Genomic DNA, 14,762 nt, shown 5'->3' on the forward strand with positions numbered 1-14,762 from the left:
AGCCTCAATCACTGTAGCCAGAAGTTTTACATTCGGCAGACATAACTTCATCTATTCTGAGGATCATAGAGGTGGACTAAGACCAGATTTTTCAAAATTTCCAAAGAATAAGTTGACTGGCAGAGATCCCTTCAGGGATAATTTCGCCTTTATACTTAGCACTTTTTTTTGTACATTATAGTAAAGATTATAAACAAACGAAACGAATAGGGAACATTATCTAGCTATATAGCTGCACTTGATAAAGTAGAGGCTTAAGCTTATTTTCTTGTAAGTAATACCGGCGCAGTAGAGAATCAGCATTTTTTAAACGAGCACACTATGCCGATACCGCATTGTCAAGTCAGGAAGCGATCTAAAACAGCTCGCAACGTTAGGACGACAAAAACATTTATATTGTAGCTCTCTAGGTTGGCATCACATTTGCTGGTGTTGATTTAATAATCGGGTCTGAGCAGCAGTGATACTTAGGTACCATAAGGTGCTTTTTAGTTTGCCCCCCTTATTTCTCTTTTTTTATTAAGAATATCAGTGTACTGTGATAGAGTTTCGTTTTGGCTTGCGGCCATATGCCCGAATGCGGTTTCCGCAGAAATGTTCTCTTTCACAGTTTACTGTATCGCGGCATGAGAATACAACATAAAGCCAAAGCGTTTTCTGGTTTCTCGTTGATAGATCTTCAAATATAGGTCACTCACTACTTTAACCCAGTAAATTTGATTGACTCAATCTTTTTATGTTTTATTTGTTTCAATATAACGTCTTTCACTCTGTTTAGATTATGAAACATCTCAAGGAAATAGATGTTACATCAACGATTAAATAAAAGAAACACGCAAGATTATGTGGCCAAGAATACACGCGGCACTAAGATATTTCATTTTGAGCGTAAAACCGTCGTCGGGTCGAGTCTCGTTTGCTTTCCAACATCTAGAGTTGTTAAAGGTGCAATTGGAATAATTAGAATAGTTCCCAGGCCATCGAGGACGGCTGCGGTCTGCGGCCGGCGCTGACCGGCTCCGATTACAGCTACATCCACTTACTATTATACACTTTTGCTTGGAAGCACCACTTCTGTAAGATGGTCCCTTGTTGTCGCTATAGGACGCTTAGCACTAGGAAAAGCTACGAGTAACTAACTGCTTACGAAGTAGGTATAAAATGTTTATTTTACTTAATATTTTTGTTGCAGGACGAGCGATTCAATCACGACATTGACCAGCAAACGGGTTACAAGACAAGATCGCTACTTTGTATGCCTATTAAGGATATCAATGGAGAAGTCATTGGAGTGGCGCAGGTTAGTAAGAATAGGTTATTGTAAAAATATATATATTCTAGCTATTTTTACTTTGTACTTACATTGTCATCCAACCCTATGTGGGTTACCTATACCAAATTTCAAGTTAATCCGACCACTGAATGTGGACCAAAATTAACTTGCAAGATTTGAAGCACACAAACATAGATATAAGTACAAACAAGGTGAAGTTAAATATAAGCCGGTAAGAACATTAGTGCGACTTCAATATTTTTCGTAGTAATGCCACCGGTATTTTTTGTATTTTATTTTAAGTTCTAAATACCAATTATTAACGATTTCGATATTTTCAATTCTGTGGGCGATAAAATTAAAACCCCGAATTTACGAGTTCGAGTTATTAATGAACAGGTATTGTGTTGGTGGTTGGGCCATGACATGATGTTGCATAATTATATTCGTAAACACCTGGATAATAGGAGATTTATGACGTCTTTAATGTTTTTTTTGCGTGAGCCAAGCAAATTAACTTTTGTAAACACATTCGTTTGATACGATCATGGAACAGATGAGAAAATGGAGCCTCGGTAAAAGATGAAATTAAAAAAGTTCCCCGTAATAAGATTAAATATTCCAAAGTTATTTGCGAATGCCTCTTGAAAATGTTAGCAGAAGTTGGAATTATTTTGCAGCATCTGCCTGTTGCCGATGGGCCGTAGGGGAAATTATTTGTCTCGTCAACCGTAAATAAGTGACATCATTTTAGGCGATTGATTTTTGGGGTCCTTTCCAATTATTATTCGTTTGCTTGAGATTTACATCCGATGACAAATTTATATGCTCAAACTTTCAGTTCAAGTCAATTACCCTTCACCAGAAGATTAGTGATGCTGATATCACTCGCAGACTAAAAAATGTATCCAGAGAGAGAGAGAAAAGGTTAATTAGAAAAGTTGGCCCGAGCCAAAAAGCCCGCGTGATAAATGTTTCATTTTGTTCATTTATTATTTCGAGTGCGTCGTATCCTCTATGAAATCTGCACTTTATTAAATTCTTCTCATGCTTTATTCGTAAGAACACTTACTTAATTTGAAAGACTTTAAGACTTTCTTATTCGGCAAGCATGCTTTTATCTTAGGCCAAACTATCTTCGGGCGTGATTGTAATCAAATTACAGCCGATTTTTAATGAAATACTATTATTTTTTTCTTAAACATACATACATACATATGTTTAAATAATATCCTCAGGGTAAAATTCTTACTTATTTCGTCAGTATGTTGCTGTTTCTGTTTCGGTAATGATTTGAATTTATTAAAATTTATGTTTTGCTAGTACGACATCTTCTTTTTCAGTTGTTTAAAAAGTTTGATGTTGAATATTACAAATACATACAAATAATTTATTTCGGACTGTGAATCCACACAACACTAGGTAAAGAGGTTAAAAACATCAAAGAAAAAATCACATAAGAATTCACTGCCGCTACTACAAACCATGTGTTTTTCAGGTGATAAACAAACAAAACGATGGTCCTTTTACTGCGAACGATGAGAAAGTATTTTCATCGTACCTCCAGTTCTGTGGGATTGGTCTGCGGAACGCTCAGCTCTATGAAAGATCACAGTTGGAGGTGAAAAGGAACCAGGTTCTGCTCGATCTGGCGAGGATGGTGTTTGAGGAGCAGAGCACGATCGAGCACATGGTGTTGAGGATACTGACGCACACACAGAGCCTCATCCGATGTCAACGAGTACAGGTCAGTCAGAAATATAGCTATTTATAAATAAATATTTATGTAAGACGAACTGAAAAGTTTGCTGTGTCTGCAAAATTATTCATAACCTTAAACTCATTCAGGGCTTTGTTTCGGAATCGGTTTCCAATACAATTCATTTTTATCACGTACGATTTTATTGTCTGTATTGTTTAGGCGAAATCTTTTGGAAAAATCACTTTAGTTGTAACGGCCGAGTACCTACCAAAATGTCCACATGTTTCTTCTTGACAAGAAACTCCTACACCGGTGCCTATGGCGATATAAATTGCAAAAAGATCACGGGAGATCATTTTGAGATTCGTGATTTACGCTTTCAAAGAGCAAATTAGTTTGGTGTTGGCGGAAAATTCTACATTGACCGAAACAGTTTTCAAGACTGGACGTGACTGACATAAAATCGATTCGCAGGTGAAACATTTTATAAGATTTATAAACTTTTTCAATAGCAAACCCCTAAGGCCTCCAATTAGCAGTCAGCCCTTAGGCACCTGACGTTTTTTCTTGAACAAAATATAATTTTATTTGTAACATTACGCAAATAGGTACGAGGTAAAAAAAAGAGTTGTAATTAAAGTAAAACTGAAGTCCGTATTTGAGAAATGGATTAAAAATGATTCAATGCAAAAAAAGTGTTTGGTTAATTTGCAGCATTTTGATAAACAAATTGTTCTTGTTGCTATCTACTCTGGTGTAGAGGAAATCGCTATTAAAACAATGGTTGGCAACACACCACCGAACAAATATTAGCAGCATTCTGTTCAAAACGGTCGAAACTGAATGGGAACGCGTTCGCACGTGGATTCAATTTATGCTATTAAATTACGCGATAACTTTTTTCCTGCGTTCTTGCTCTTGACATTTTTGATGCTAATTGCCAACATGGTTATCATAATAAAGAGTTATACAATACAGTACGAGTAAACATTGACCAACAAAGTCGTCACTGGTTTTTAGTTCCCAGTACCTAATAAAATATTAAACTGATAAAAAATAGTACCTGGGCGACCGAGCTTTGCTCCTGTTAAAACTCTTTAATAAGCGTTTTCCCAGAGATAACACCAAGCTAGATCGATTTGTCATACCCGAAAACCCCTACATACCAAATTTCATCGCCATCGTTGGAGCGGTTTCCAAGATCCCGAAACATTTATATATATACAAGAATTGCTCGTTTAAAGGTAGTAGATTAGATAAATAGATTATTAATTATTGATATGTGTATCCTTATTTTTGATTAACAAAATTATAACTAAATATAATACAGAACATACTAAAATATGACTCGGAGTTTTTTGATAGGGAAAACCTATCCTGGATGGCCTCCCGGATTTCTAGATTCAGGCAATATTGTTTTGCGTAGAAATTGTTTTCCTTATACATGTATGTACAATTTATACGTGTAGGTACATTTTTTTTTTGCGTGATATTAAACGAAGAAGAGTACTTATTAGTTCTACGTGGTCCAGTAACCAAATAAGGGAGCTTCGGATTTTACTTAGATCGAGCAGGTCAATATACTGTGTAATAATTTCCAGTTTGTAAAATTTTCACTATATAGATACCAAGGGTCTATATCGGATGCCATACAATTATTAGTCATATCGTGTCACATACCGTCTTTTGTCCTAAGAACGTATGGCATACTCGTACACTTTGTTCCGCATATTTTTGATTGTCCGAAATTGTTGCTCCTATTATCGTTTGTCTTAAATATTATTTGTCCTATCGTTTGATGTGGCTAAGATTCAACTGTCGAATGATTGATGTGCATAATTGTAATTGTTTTATTATAGATGGGATCGTTTAGGGATGACAAAATAAATAACTTCGAAGGCTATATTCTAACCTAACCTATCCGAGTCGGGGTGCCCCGGAAGGTCTTGCTCGCTCGCTCGCTTCAACATATGGGTTTTAGGAGGTTTTGTTAGTAATATTATGCTTTAGGTAATTAGATTTCAGAGTTATCAATATTAGGACAAACTTGATTTAGGACTTTAAATGAGTATGCGCAAAAATAATTAGGACAAACGAGTAGTATGCCGTTCAACAGTATGTCAAACATTCTCGGCCAAACATTTTTAGGACAAAAAAACGTTATGCGATACGACAGGAACCCAGATACCAATCCTCATTTTTCTCTAATTAGTTTACTTACTACAATGTAGGGTATTATATTAGTTATTATGCAACTGTATCGTAACGCCGACGACCTGCGCCTGATCGTGCACGCCCGACGATATGCGTGACGTGAACGCCATCCTACTGCACTGGTACTGTAATGATGTATGACCATTACGATACAGCCGTGTTCATAATAGAATCCAATGTCGTAATGCTGGTCATTATCTATGGTTTTTGAACGAATAATGAAGGATTTACTATATGGGTGTAGATAAGCGATTTCATCCAACTTTTAATTCATAACACCAATGCTAACGTAGCTGTCACTAGCACTTACCAATGGGTAATTAACCCTTACAGAGGGAATTCCCAGAATATGAGCGGTGCAGGTCATTTATCAGGCGAACATTGTTCTGCGATACAGTTTTTGCTTCCCCAAGAGAAATTCGCTCTCGTGCGCCGCCAACGTTAAATTAACTTATTTTCGAACAAAGTTTAGGAATGTTTTTGAAGTGAATTTATAGTGAAAGTGTTTGGAAGTAACTTTTTCATTCGATATTTAATCAGTTAATCACAATTAATTTGACTGTGATGAATTATGCTCTTAAATAATAAGATATACTTTATTAACACCTTAGTCGTATTTATTATTTATGTTTTTGAAATAATCATGTATGTTAGGAAGAACATATGTGATTTTCCCACTAACGTCGATAAGCCAAAGGCTACCAGAAACACAGGGAAGCTTAAAGTTCCATCTTACAGACTGGCTAAAACCAAAAAGTCTTTTCTGGAAATTGCATACGTTTTTATAATAAAATTCCAAAAAATATTACAAATGAAACGGATACAAAATTCAGATCTATTGTCAAGAAGACATTAATATCAAAGGCGTATTATAAAGTTAATGATTATATCATGGACAGGGATATTTGGAAATAATTCCGATCCGCATTAGCGATCCCTTCAAATAGCGAACCTACTGTGTTAAAAATAAAGTTGTGTTAAATACTTGTGATGTATACATATCATTTAATAATATTGTAAATCTGTTTTAAAAAAAATATATATATACCTCGTTGGGTTTCTTGCCGGATTCTTCTCAGCAGAGGTTTTTCCGAACCGGTGGTAGATTTTTCTTGACATTCATAAGTGCTTGTTATAGCCTAAATTGAATAAAGATATTTTGACTTTGACTTTGACTTTGTTTTATTTTTAACTTGTCGTCAATTTGTTCTTTTTTGTTATCCATTCAACTAGAAATGTATAGGCAAAAAATCGGTCCATTGCTTTAAAAAGAACATAACACGTTGGTATTTACGATAGTTCTACCACTTAGGGTTCTGGTCTACCACTTAGGGCCTTATCACACTAGCGATTTGCGGGCGAGTTGAAAGCGAGGCGAGCGCGTAACTATGTCGCTGCGAGGACGCAGCGAGTTAGCTGCGTATAGCGCCGAAGACGCCCTATTATTATTGTAACGAGATTCTACAATATGGAGTTTTTCTCGTTATACGCAACTAACTCGCTGCGTGCTCGCAGCGATATCTTTTCGTGCTCGCGGCGAAATCGTTACGCGCTCGCAGCGAACTCGCTGCGCGCTCGCCGCGCTTTCAACTCGCCCACAAATAGCTAGTGTAATAAGGCCCTTACACGTAAAATTACAACGTCCTGTCAATGTCAAAACAATGTGGCATGGCATGTTTTCTCATCTGTGCTGAAAATCTCAAAAACACTCATTAGCAACGAGCGAGCATGGTACCTTTTAAGGCACAGGCGCCTCTATATCTAATGTTCAATCTTACTTAAATATATATCATTTACGTAAATACATGTTGTTGAATTTATTGCTAAGCTCCATATCAATCAACTAAAACAAATTGCTTTGGTACTTCGCGAGCACTGTGCAAAAAAGCTACGTATTTATGTTTATGAGGCATGATTATGGAGTGGCAAGGTCATTGGTTTTAGTTAGTACACTACAACCGATGAAAACAGGCCACATAGATGACCCGTTTCGTTACACGGAAAACGGGTAAATATCCCGCGCTTCGAAACACGAGGTTAGAAACTCATATCCAACTACAAATGACGAGCATTCCCTCTAGACTCTAGTTTGGTAACTAGGTGTCCCCCACTTTGCCTAAACTTCTTGTTGTCTTATTGCTTTTCAACGACTGCTCTTTTGTTTGTGAAATTGGATAAGTACAGCGTTTGAAGATATTATACTATACACCATCTGCCATGCCTACGAGACCTCAAAAAGTGAAAATATACCGAGAAGCTTTCATTCATCATCAATAACGAGATATCTCAGATAATCCCGAAACTCGAGAAGTATCGTATGTCTTGATCATTCGACTCATCGGTCAGAATAGGGAACTTTGAGATGGTGGGCGACGAGAAAAATTGCGATAATTTATTTTATACCAAAACTGCGAACGTGTAAAAAGTAGTTTAGCTGATGCTGATTCGCTAATGGTTACTAAGATTTTGTTTTCTATTTGATAGCTGTGTGACTATGTTTTATTATTAAATTAAAATGATTTGGCTACTTTCCTTGGAACATTTTTATATTACATATTTTTACGGTTAATAATTAAATCTATTTTCAGTGTTCGCAGTGTTCTAAAGGCAACCAGTACAAAATTAATCCTTAATAAACTATTAGGACTCAAGTAGCCAAATTAATGCGTGAAGGGCCCAAAGTGTTAAAAGGGCGGCGTAAGCTCTAATAACAATGGAAAACGATCGGCTTTAGCGTGAAATCCTATACCCTTGGGACTTGCCCCCAACCGCCTCTGGCCACATTTCAGCTATCTTGTGAAAACATGTATTTACAATCTAATGCTGTGCTTGGGGGCTTAATTCGCCCGTGGATTTTGTGTTACTGGTGACGTTCATGCGGAAAATGGTTATCTTTAAACGTTCCGTACGTACACGGATGAATCCGGATTTGGCGTTCTATAGAAACTTTTTGGCGAAGTTGTAATATTTAATAATAATAATAATAAAGTTTTGTTCGGTTTTTAAATAGTGTGAATTTTTATCTTGCATACTGTACTTATATACTTATTACTTAACTAGTAGCTCATCTCAGTACCTACGACACCAAATAAGCTATAAAAGAAAATCAACAACTTCTTAAACAAAATAAAATACAATATAATCCTGTTACTCTGCTTGTTTTTTCGCAGTCATAGAAACTTTTCCGATTATCTATGAGCATGCACCCTTATTTATTATAATTAATATAAAAATCTTATCAAATTAAATTATAGGATCAATTGCATTACCTAGATAATTTTTGAAAAATGTGTTAACCAGTGTATAAGTGCCATATATTAAATTAATAATTGTAAGTCTTATTTGGACGTCATAATGTCACTTTCTTAACTATTAGGGCCAAATAATTATTAAAATATTTTTATGTAAACCTTGTACATACTACATTTTGCGATATAAATCTATGCGATTCATGTATATAGTAAAGAAAACCGTGTCGGACACGCCCAAAATAGGGTTCCGTAGCCATTACGGAAACATTAAGTAATATTTTTTTTCTAATTTTATACCTTAGGCTGCTATTTACCCTTAAACTACGAATAATTCTCAAGCAAACTTAACCCTTATAGTTTTTCTTGAAAGTTTGAGATACTTACTACCATCCTGATTTTTTTCAAATTTTTCCGTTGAATATTTTGCAAACATATCACTGAATCGAAAAATCGTTAGAGCAAACCCCTAATGGTTTTAAAAGACCTATCCAACGATACCCCACACTTTAGGGTTGGATGAGAAAAAAAAGTCACCCCCACTTTACGTCTATGGGAGGTACCCTAAAAAAATTGTTTTTGAATTTTTAATTGTACCATTTTTTCGGCATAGTTTACCTATATATCCGTGCAAAATTACAGCTTTCTAGCATTGATAGTCCCTGAGCAAAGCCGCGGACGGACAGACAGACAGACATGGCGAAACTATAAGGGTTCCGTTTTTGCCATTTTGGCTCCGGAACCCTAAAAAGTTGCTAAATAATCAATGTCGCCATTGGGTGTACCTACTCCTGACACGGAGTCTTAAGTCGACCCTGTCCCAGGGGCAAACATTTTATTTGGATCATTTCCAAACAAGCTCGATCATCGTGAGAACAATATGATGAAATAACGCTCCGTCCCTTAATAGAACTTTAGGGACGCTGTTTTGTAATACTGAGTCAACCCACTCTCATTTTGCAATACAATGTTAAAATTATTTTCTAAGAGCCCCGCACATTGGCCACTTAGTGGCGGCCACGCTTGAGGGACTAGTGGCCGCCACAAGCTGCGGACGCGTTTCTTCATACATTTTGTATAGCATCGGCGCAAACCGAGCGTTTGAGTGGCCGCGTTCGAGCCACAAGCTGCGGGAGTCGACCGCGCTCGCTACTTATGGTTGCGTTTTGTCGTTCGACTCGTGCGCACACACAGCCACAGAGTCCGCTGCCACTGGTGGCGGCATGTAGTGGTCTGGCTGAACCACGGGTGGTCGCGTTTAGTGGCGGCGACTGGTGGCCATAATGTGCGGGGCCCTAAGGGTTGAATGATATTGTATTGCAGAATTAATCAGGGTTGACACACTATTGCATAACAGCGTCCCTGTTCTTGCAACTTGCAAACACCATACTGACGTAGGTACACGGTAACTTACTTTTATGATTTACCCTTACTGGTGAGGAACGCGATATTTCAATTGTTTAGTTTATCAGTTAATATTAGTGTAGCGTTTAAACTTTTAAATTATGAAGAAACTCTGAAGAAGAAGAAAATATGAAGAGACAGCCATAAATAAATCTTGTCAAATATGAACAACGAAGGAAACTGGAACAATTGTGTTAATTTTAATATAGGTATCAGAAACTCAACCAAGAAAAACTTTCTAATTGAGTTAGATAATAATATTTTTTATCAAACGGATATTTTTGTTGCAAAATGTCCTTATAATAGATGGAACTAAACAAATGGATATAATATTAGAGTAGTAGTAGTATTTTGTTATAAATATAGTAAATCTCAATATTTGCATGACTTATAAAGTTTGAATGTATGAGACTCATAAATCATTGAACATCGTGTAATGTACTACATTTAAAGCAAATAAATAAATTTCATTTCATTTCATTTCATTTAGAAAACTTTCCGGAGAAATTTTAAATTTATAAGAACTTTAGTAAAGTTTTATTTAAAAGGAGTGAAGAAGTATGTATTAATATAATGACCCGGATAACTCACGTCTTAAATCGAGTTTAGCTCGAAATGTTTCGGGCTAATCCGTAGCCCTTCGTCTTCGGAGCAACGCGACTCAGCGGCTGCTGCAACACGCGCACTGCGCGCCGCCGCTCTGCTCGCGCGACTACCCGACGAAACTGACACCGGCACACAACTACCCGCGTTTTCATCATCATTACAACTGTCAAATGTAGGGTAGCACACAACACTAACAAATATCGCTCTGTAAAGGTACGTTCACACACACCGATGACGCAGCACGAGTATTTTAACACCGTTTTCCAACTCGGAGGTACCGTCCAACCACTATCCCGGTTGAAATTCGGCCGACGACTAATCTCGATGGCTTCACGCACTTTCCGCGGAATGAAAAATTTCTCTCTCGCAAGTACAGATACCTTATCAAATCTGATATAGTGCGTCGAATCCGAGTTCATTGAGTGCTCGGCCACAGCAGACCCCTTGTCGTCCTGTTTCCTCATACTGCGTATGTGCTCCGATACCCTTGTGGAAACGTTCCGTCCAGTCTCTCCAATATAGCTCTTGCCACAGGCACAGGGAATCATATATACCCCGGGCCACTCAGGGGCTCCTTATCCTTCGGCGAACGTACCAACTGTCTGAGCTGCATATGAGGACGGAAAATCGACTTGATGCTATATCTTCGGCGTAACAAGTGTCCGATTTTATCCGTCACCCCTTTTATAAACGGTAAATATACCGGAACCCTCTCAGCTCCCACCGGTCTATGACGAGTCGACACGTTCACCACACGGTTGCACTGCCTCCAGTTGTACCCATTGCTTTCCAAAACCCGTCTCACGTGACTCAGTTCACGATCCACAAATTTTGGATCACAAATATTCAAGGCTCGATTTATCAACGTTCTAGGCAAAGAAGACAAATGACAAGGATGGTGGTGTGAATCTGCCCTCAAGTATCGATCCGTATGAGTTGGCTTACGATAAACTGTAGTTTCCAATTTACCACAGGGTCCCCGCATAACCAAAACATCTAAAAACGGCAACTGCCCATCATTCTCAATCTCCACCGTGAACTTAACCTTATCGTGCAAAGTGTTAAGGTAGTCCGAAAACTGCGACAAACTATCCCTGGACACAATCGCAAAAACGTCATCCACGTACCGCCACCAATATCTGGGAACAACGGGAGCGTTGTTTAAAGCTCTTCCCTCCAACCACTCCATAAAAATATTGGCGGTGACCGGAGCAATCGGTGAACCCATGGCCACTCCATCAACTTGCAAAAAGTAATCACCGCGCCAAACCAAATAGCCGCTCTTCAAACACAACTCAATTCCCTCCATATACGCGGTAGGTAAATCAGTGACACATAATAGGTCAGATATAATCTTTAAAGTCTCGTCTACCGGCACATTGGTGAAAAGAGAAGTAACGTCAAAGCTAACCATCAGTTCATCCTCACGCATATGGACATCATTCAACAAGGCAACGAAGTGTTTTGAATCTCTAATAAAACTCGACGACTTCCCCGTAAACCCAATAGCACAGACGACAGGTAACGGGCTAGCTTATACGTCGGCGAATCAATTTGACTCACTATGGGTCTCAGAGGCCAATTCGTTTTGTGTATTTTTGGCAAGCCATAGATTTTCGGCGTAGTAGGGTTCTGTGGACGCAGCTTTGCAACTAAATTCTTGTCGGGTAGACTCTGCAAAAACTTGTTTACCTTGGTCGTCACTCTGGCAGTTGGATTATAAGCCACTTTTTGTAAGTACCCTCATCAGCAAGTAATTGACAAATTTTGTCCTGATATACCAAAGTGTCGACGATAACCGTTGCATTACCCTTATCCGCTGGTAACACCAACACATCCGAATTATTACGCAACTCACGCAACGCCCTCAGCTCCCCGCATGGTATGTTGGATTTCGGTAGACGAGCCCTACGTAATAAAGAAGCGATGTCTTGTCTCATACACTCAGCATCCACGGAAGGAATCCTGTTCCGCATGATGACATTTTCCAGGCTAGTAATAATCATCTCGGTAGGTATTCGACTCGGAGTAGGAGCAAAATTAAGTCCCCGTGCTAATGCACGCTTAGCAAACCATCCACACTCCTTGAAGATAAATTTATTACATTATCAGTGCCCGTTATCTCAGAAACAACATTCTCCACTGATAGTTTCCCGTTGATTAAACCTGATAATTTTTTCCTATGCCTACTTATAGTGTCACCAAAAATGCGTTCTGACCTACTATACGACATCGCATCCAAACATACCATGCGGGAGCTGAGGGCGTTGCGTGAGTTGCGTAATAATTCGATGTGTTGGTGTTACCAGCGGATAAGGGTAATGCAACGGTTATCGTCGACACTTTGGTATATCAGGACAAAATTTGTCAATTACTTGCTGATGAGGGTACTTACAAAAAAGTGGCTTATAATCCAACTGCCAGAGTGACGACCAAGGTAAACAAGTTTTTGCAGAGTCTACCCGACAAGAATTTAGTTGCAAAGCTGCGTCCACAGAACCCTACTACGCCGAAAATCTATGGCTTGCCAAAAATACACAAAACGAATTGGCCTCTGAGACCCATAGTGAGTCAAATTGATTCGCCGACGTATAAGCTAGCCCGTTACCTGTCGTCTGTGCTATTGGGGTTTACGGGGAAGTCGTCGAGTTTTATTAGAGATTCAAAACACTTCGTTGCCTTGTTGAATGATGTCCATATGCGTGAGGATGAACTGATGGTTAGCTTTGACGTTACTTCTCTTTTCACCAATGTGCCGGTAGACGAGACTTTAAAGATTATATCTGACCTATTATGTGTCACTGATTTACCTACCGCGTATATGGAGGGAATTGAGTTGTGTTTGAAGAGCGGCTATTTGGTTTGGCGCGGTGATTACTTTTTGCAAGTTGATGGAGTGGCCATGGGTTCACGATTGCTCCGGTCACCGCCAATATTTTTATGGAGTGGTTGGAGGGAAGAGCTTTAAACAACGCTCCCGTTGTTCCCAGATATTGGTGGCGGTACGTGGATGACGTTTTTGCGATTGTGTCCAGGGATAGTTTGTCGCAGTTTTCGGACTACCTTAACACTTTGCACGATAAGGTTAAGTTCACGGTGGAGATTGAGAATGATGGGCAGTTGCCGTTTTTAGATGTTTTGGTTATGCGGGACCCTGTGGTAAATTGGAAACTACAGTTTATCGTAAGCCAACTCATACGGATCGATACTTGAGGGCAGATTCACACCACCATCCTTGTCATTTGTCTTCTTTGCCTAGAACGTTGATAAATCGAGCCTTGAATATTTGTGATCCAAATTTGTGGATCGTGAACTGAGTCACGTGAGACGGGTTTTGGAAAGCAATGGGTACAACTGGAGGCAGTGCAACCGTGTGGTGAACGTGTCGACTCGTCATAGACCGGTGGGAGCTGAGAGGGTTCCGGTATATTTACCGTTTATAAAAGGGGTGACGGATAAAATCGGACACTTGTTACGCCGAAGATATAGCATCAAGTCGATTTTCCGTCCTCATATGCAGCTCAGACAGTTGGTACGTTCGCCGAAGGATAAGGAGCCCCTGAGTGGCCCCGGGTATATATGATTCCCTGTGCCTGTGGCAAGAGCTATATTGGAGAGACTGGACGGAACGTTTCCACAAGGGTATCGGAGCACATACGCAGTATGAGGAAACAGGACGACAAGGGGTCTGCTGTGGCCGAGCACTCAATGAACTCGGATTCGACGCACTATATCAGATTTGATAAGGTATCTGTACTTGCGAGAGAGAAATTTTTCATTCCGCGGAAAGTGCGTGAAGCCATCGAGATTAGTCGTCGGCAGAATTTCAACCGGGATAGTGGTTGGACGGTACCTCCGAGTTGGAAAACGGTGTTAAATACTCGTGCTGCGTCATCGGTGTGTGTGAACGTACCTTTACAGAGCGATATTGTTAGTGTTGTGTGCTACCCTACATTTGACAGTTGTAATGATGATGAAAACGCGGGTAGTTGTGTGCCGGTGTCAGTTTCGTCGGGTAGTCGCGCGAGCAGAGCGGCGGCGCGCAGTGCGCGTGTTGCAGCAGCCGCTGAGTCGCGTTGCTCCGAAGACGAAGGGCTACGGATTAGCCCGAAACATGTCGAGCTAACTCGATTTAAGACGTGAGTTATCCGGGTCATTATATTTTAATATGAGTGAGTCTCACGGTAGTTTCTTGTGTTTCAAAGAAAGTATGTAGTAGAATGAAATAAATTTCATTCCTGTATAATTTCCTGTGAAAAAACTTTTATAAATAAAGATCACGTGCGCCCAGTTAATTAATTCCCGCAACAATACA

At 39.2% G+C, this 14,762-nt stretch overlaps 1 protein-coding gene across 1 annotated transcript in view; it reads left to right on the forward strand.

Moving 5' to 3' along the window:
* LOC141440935 (dual 3',5'-cyclic-AMP and -GMP phosphodiesterase 11-like) overlaps positions 1-14,762 on the forward strand; it is a 174,281-nt gene that overhangs the window by 126,979 nt on the left and 32,540 nt on the right. Inside the window, exons 8-9 of the mRNA XM_074105528.1 lie at positions 1,193-1,300; positions 2,772-3,020. Of these exons, the coding sequence (XP_073961629.1) occupies positions 1,193-1,300; positions 2,772-3,020 (357 nt within the window). The remainder of the gene's footprint in view (positions 1-1,192; positions 1,301-2,771; positions 3,021-14,762) is intronic.

The sequence above is a fragment of the Choristoneura fumiferana genome, chromosome 23 (genome assembly GCF_025370935.1).
Source record: "Choristoneura fumiferana chromosome 23, NRCan_CFum_1, whole genome shotgun sequence".
NCBI lineage: Eukaryota > Metazoa > Arthropoda > Insecta > Lepidoptera > Tortricidae > Choristoneura > Choristoneura fumiferana.